Genomic DNA, 6,132 nt, shown 5'->3' with positions numbered 1-6,132 from the left:
TCACTCCCCCCCCCCTCCTCCTCCCTCTCCTCTCCTCCCCCTCTCCTCTTCACCCCCTCTCCCCCTGTCCCCCCCCCCCTCTCCTCCCTCTCCCTCCTGTCCCCCCCCTCTCTTTCTCTCCCCGTCTTTTTCTCCCACTCCTCCCCCCCATCCCCTCTCCCACCGTCCCTCCCCTAAACCCCCCCTCCCCACACCACTACCCCCTTCCCTCCCCCCTCCCTGCTCCCCACCTCTCCCCCCCTCCCCTCGCCTCTCCCCCTCCCCCCCTCTCGCCCTCCCCCCTCCCCCTCGCCTCTCCCCCTCCCCTCTCGCCTCTCCCCCTCCCCTCGCCTCTCCCCCCTCCCCTCACCTCTCCCCCTCCCCTCACCTCTCCCCCCCCCCTCCACCCCCACCTTCCCCTATCACCCACCTTCCCTCTTCTCCTCGCCACCCCCCTCTCCCTCTTGTCCCTCTCTCTCTGTCTCTGCCCCTTCTCTCTCTGCCCTCACTCTCTAACCCCCCCCCCCTCCCCCCCTCCCTAGATGTTACTGCAAGTTGGGGGCTATGCATCAGTAGATAGGGTGGTTATGGGATAAAAGGAGCAAATTAATTCTATTCATATAATATCAAGGGGGGTAATTAGCGTGAGTGCGGGGAGGGGGGATAGTAAGTGTGTGTGACGTTGCATGCCGCCTCCTCCCCCCCAACCCCACCGCACGTTGGGGGAACAGACCCAACGGGTCTGCACTTGGTCTAGTAAGGAATAGAATTAGGCCGTTCGACACATCAAGTCTATTCCCCCATTCAATCATGGCTGATCTATCTCTCCCTCCTAACTCCATTCTCCTGCCTTCTACCCATAATCCCTGACACCTGTACTAATCAAGAATCTATCTATCTCTGCCTTAAAAATATTCACTGACTTGGCCTCCATAGCCTTCTGTGGCAAAGAATTCCACAGATTCACCACCCTCTGACTAAAGAAATTTCTCCTCATCTCCTTCCTAAAAGAAAGTCCTTTAACTCTGAGGGTATCACCTCTAGTCCTAGACTCACCCACTAGTGGAAACATCCTCTCCACATCCACCCTATCCAAGCCTTTCACTATTCTGGGTTTCAATTAGGTCCCCCCTCATTTTTCTAAGCTCCAGCGAGTACGGGACCTCATTGAAACTTACAGAATAGTGAAAGGCCTGGATGGAGTGAATGTAGAGAGGATGTTTCCACTAGTGCAAGGGTCTAGGACCAGAGGTCACAGCCTCAGAATAAAAGGATGTTCCTTTGGAAAGGAAATTATTAGGAATTTTAGTCGGAGGGTGGTGAATCTGTGGAATTCTTTGCCTCAGATGACTGTGGAGGTGAAGCCAATAGATATTTTTAAGGTGGAGATTGACAGTATCTTGATTAGTAAGGGCGTCGGGGGCTGTGGGGAGAAGGCGGGAGAGTGGGATTGAGAGGGGGAAAATAGATCAGCCATGTTGAATGTCAAAGTAGACTTGATGGACTGAATGGCCTCATTCTGCTCCGATAACTTATGAACACGAATATAGGGGGCACAGAAAACAAAATAGAGGTGAAACATAACCATGATCATAGTGATAATGATCCATTTATAATGAATAAAAGGCCTGTCTTTTCTTAATCAGTTACTGCTACTGCTGTGGTATGTCAAGAACCACAAACACTAGGTGTTGTTGAAGTAAAATGTGAGTCAAATCTTAACACAACTATCATTGCTTGCAATGAAATATTACAGATGGATCAGCAATGCATTTGTAGCTGTTGTGTGAGTTTACAATTTATGTCCGGGCTTGTTCCATAATGTAAGTCTAGTATCAAACGGGTGCTGGAAGTAATTAATTCAGGAATAAGAGCAAAATACAAGGTACCTTGAATCCTACGCATTAAATATAGAAATAAAAATTGCTGGAAAAGATCCATCTGTCTCTGTGGAAAGACAAACGGAGTTGATGTTTAAAGTGAATGATCATTCATCAAACATACAACAAAACCTTATTTCTCTCTCCACAGATATTGCCTGACCTACTGAGCATTTTTTCTGGTTTGGTTTCAACTGCAAAAATAAAACTATTTAAATTGTAGTAGTCTAACATTAAGTGTCCAAACAAAGGAAAAAAAGAGAAAAATACACTTAAATATAATGAGGCTATGGGCACCCCAAGCCAGTGCCGGTCTCAAGCTCGGACAAAGGAGGAGGGTTAGGCGTAGGGCTAGCACCCCCACCAAACCCAAACCCAAACTAAAACACCAAACCCGCTATGGAAACAGCAATCTTAAACTATACTGCAAACCGGCATGAGAGATGGAGCTTGACCCCTGCAAGGATGACGTGCTCGGCCCAAAGCCTCCGGGACGTTTGTGCCCCGAAAAAGAGTGACATCTTCTCTGCCAAAACTGCTAACTGCTACACAATGAGGTAACAAACCCTTTTCAATTACATATTCATGGAAATAATCAAGGAATTGTTATAGTTACATTTTATTATGCTGAGTGCAGAATAACTCTTAGCACTGATCAAGAGGATCATGTTTCTATGCAGAAAAACAATGGGACCAATGTGTCTCATCAATGTGGGGGATAAAAAGAGTCTAGCATCAGAAACACAGATTTGTGAGGAAGCTCCTAATTTAAAAAAAATCTCAAAAATTGATTGTGGAACTCCACTATTTGTTTGTGAAACGAGAGCAATCTCAGGGGCGGAGGAGACAGTGGTGAGCTAAAATAGCGTTGAATTATTTTGTTTGAGAATGTAAACATAGTTCTCAATTATTGGTAACAATATTCAGAATTTTAATAGAAATGTCTTATTTCCATGTACGTAAAACACTATACCTTCTGTCACCCTTAAGAACCCATGGTTTTATGTTTAGACAGCCTAACTAATCTCTATTGTGGAGTTTCTGCCCGTCTTCTTTACTGGATCCACCCACTTGAGAAACTAACTGGTCCATGGCACACTCATCCGTATTGCAGCTGCTGATTTTGAGAAATAGGCTACTGGAGTGTATGGGATGCTCAATTTCCCCATTAAGCAAAATAAAATGATGAGAAGAGAGAGAGGAGAATTTCTTCAACTTTTATTTTCCACCTGCAGTGAGAAAATAAGGATATAAGAAACGTGTGCATCTGCTGATACTATTCACCTAATCATCTTTATACTCTGGTTCAGACAATATTCAGACAATATTCTAGACAAAATGCTAAGGATCCAAGAGAAGGATATTCCATCAGAACTGTGTGTTGTATTTTACCAAAGACTACTGAGTGCAAAATAGAAGGCATTTTCTGAAGGAATTTACCTTTTAATAAAGTAAGTTTTATTTAGAAAACAGAATATTCAAAATTTCACACAATTGACTGAAATCAAAAACTATGAACGAAGACTACCGTACCCTACTTGCGTCCATATTAAATGGTTTTTGATTGCATTAAACAATTGTTATTGCTGCTCCTCCATAGGACATTTTCAGTTGTAACAATGAGCATTATTTGGCCCCGCTGTACATAATGTCCAGTCATTTTGTTTCGGGAATGTTTGCTAAATGATGCAAAAATGGACGGCCATGAATACAGCTGTTAGAGTCTTTTTCCAGTTGTTGCTGCATCCTTAACAATATATCTTCTGTGTCTTCCCTTGAAAAGCGGGAAGGTAACTTTCGAGCCAGACGAACAGCTTCTCCCTTCAGGAGAAAATTAAATATATTTGAATAAGCATTGAAGCAAAATTGTAATTAATGTGCTGTGAGATTTGTTATTACGATAAATACAGAGTTGTATTTTCCAGCATATAACATTTTTACCCCATCCAGTTATTTCCCTTGTACATCTAAAAACTGTACACTCTCACATCACCCAGCAGAGTAAGAAGTGTATAAAGAGGTTTATGAATTCTACCATTCTAATAAAACCCATTAAGATAAATAGTGAGATTAATAGTCTGTCACGTTGCTTTAAAAGCTATGATGCTCCACAGTTGTTAAAAACATGTCTTTGTCCTTCTTTGGTCTGATGGTGCACTCAGGACAGTTATTTCTTTGCTTTATGAAAATATGTAGAACAAACGGGTTGTGTATAAATGTCACTGGACTCTGCTCTTTGCCCTTAGGTTCTGGCCCTGTAACTGGCAGGAACGAAGGGGCAAAGGACAAAGGTCAAGAGCACAAGTAGACAAACCAGGCATTCCTGAAACTGACCTCAGTTTTGAAAGCTTGAGTACCTTCATAATAGGGTCTGGAGAAATGCACAAGAGGAGAGACAGAGAAAAAATGAAAATCTATAGATCCTCTAAAAGTTTAGAGTTGTTTTCTAAATGGCAAATTAATAGTAAAAATCGTAATCCATGATTTTTGTTCATGTCTACGAAAATCAAATGAATTTGTGGATTCATGGACAGTGGATTGACGTTTTCTTTAATGCAGGGAAATGTTTTGAATTAATGAACCATAATTCTGCGTTAGTATCTTAACATGCACACAGCTAAAGAGATGCTGCTATTTGCCAGGAGAGTGCACTTATTCCATAGTCAGGGTAGACACAAAATGCTGGAGTAACTCAGTGGGACAGGCAGCATCTCTGGAGCGAAGGGTCTCTACCTGAAACATCACCCATTCCTTCTCTCCAGAGATGCTGCCTGTCCCGCTGAGTTACTCCAGCATTTTGTGTCTACCTTTGATTTAAACCAGCATTTGCAGTTCTTTCTTACTTATTCCATAGTCAGTACACATTTTCTATTATGTTTGTTAACTGTGGTTGACCTTGCCTGCAATTGCCTATTTCTTTCCTTTGCTCAAATTTTTACTCCTGTCGCCATGCCTTGAATAGCATTCTGCTACATCAGCGAAGAGAACCTGGATTATGAATATCTGCATCCAAGGAACCTTACCCGCAACCTGATCCAGTTGCAACTCGACATCCTTCAACACTGCTCCCCATTTCAGCAAATGCTAACGAGGGAAAAAAGGCAGGAACTTTTCCCTTTCAGTATATTGGCTGACGGCCAACGTGCTGGTTGAGATTAACTGACTTGGCAAAGCCCAAGGATCCGATCTTCAGTTACCTTTCACACAAAGGCAAGGTTTAAACTAAATAACAGGGTGTACTAATTGCAGCTTTAGCTCTTTATCCATCCATAAATTAAAACATCTTGTGGTAAAGCTGGTTTAGGGATGAGAAAAGAGATCCAAAAGCAAAGCTGTATAGATGCTGGACGTTTCAAATTAAACTAAAGACCCTCAAAATCCTCAGCTAGTCAGTCAGCGTCTTTGGCGACAGATACAGATACAGAATTATTGTTATATTGCCATTCCTCTTTTAAAGTCAGGATCGCGCCAGAGTCTCTAGCCTGCAAGGCAGAAACACTATTCCAGCGCCATTATGCTGCCTATGGCGCAGCGGTAGAGTTGCTGCCTTACTGCACAGAGACCCGGTTTCGATCTTGACTACAGGTACTGTCTGTATGCAGTTTGTACATCTATATTACTAAAACTAAGATCGTGACCACTTTCTGACTTTCTGTTTCATGATTTCTGAAAGAACGGCGCCACTTATGGCCGTCATTTTTGGCCACCTCGCTCAGAGTCCCTCGCTCAGAGTCCCTCGCTGCTGAGCTGGACCATAGGATTTTTCCCATCGATGAAACATAAAATAGTTATTAATGTTTAAAAAATGTTTACATTCTCTCTCCTGCCCCTGCTGGTGGGAGGGGGGAGGGACTATAAAACCCAGAAGTGTTGTGCCTCAGTCAGTCTCTGTAAGATGGGGGATAGAAAGAGGGTCACGTCTCTCAGTCTGAGCTGTGAATAACACTGAACACATGTCTACGAAACTGTGAGTGTGGTTTTACTGACCTTGAGTGCCCTTAATGTGCTTTGAAAATGAATATATGGTTGGTTTGAAGTAAAAAGCACTGCAAATGTTTTTTTGGGGGGTTTTGGGTTGAAGTAAAAAGCATTGCAAATGGTTGTTTGGGGATTTTGGGTTGAAGTAAAAAGCATTGCAAATGGTTGTTTGAGGGTTTGGGATTGAAGTAAAAAGCACTGCAAATGGTTGAAGTAAAAAGCACTGCAAATGGTTGTTTGGGGGTTTTGGGTTGAAGTAAAAGGCACTGAAAATGGTTGTTTGGGGGTTTTGGGT

At 43.0% G+C, this 6,132-nt stretch overlaps 1 protein-coding gene across 3 annotated transcripts in view; it reads right to left on the bottom strand.

Moving 5' to 3' along the window:
- Nucleotides 1–3,281: 3,281 nt before the first annotated feature.
- The window catches only part of pms1 (PMS1 homolog 1, mismatch repair system component), an 88,644-nt gene continuing 85,793 nt past the window's right edge, over nt 3,282–6,132 (bottom strand). For all 3 annotated transcript variants that reach the window (XM_055637754.1, XM_055637756.1, XM_055637755.1), the window contains one exon: nt 3,282–3,680. In XM_055637754.1, the coding sequence (XP_055493729.1) occupies nt 3,516–3,680 (165 nt within the window). In that variant the 3' untranslated portion in view covers nt 3,282–3,515. The remainder of the gene's footprint in view (nt 3,681–6,132) is intronic.

The sequence above is a fragment of the Leucoraja erinacea genome, chromosome 7, assembly GCF_028641065.1.
Source record: "Leucoraja erinacea ecotype New England chromosome 7, Leri_hhj_1, whole genome shotgun sequence".
Lineage (NCBI taxonomy): Eukaryota > Metazoa > Chordata > Chondrichthyes > Rajiformes > Rajidae > Leucoraja > Leucoraja erinaceus.
The sequence above is the reverse complement of the archived record's forward strand: the minus strand, read 5'-3'. Positions and strand labels throughout refer to the sequence as shown.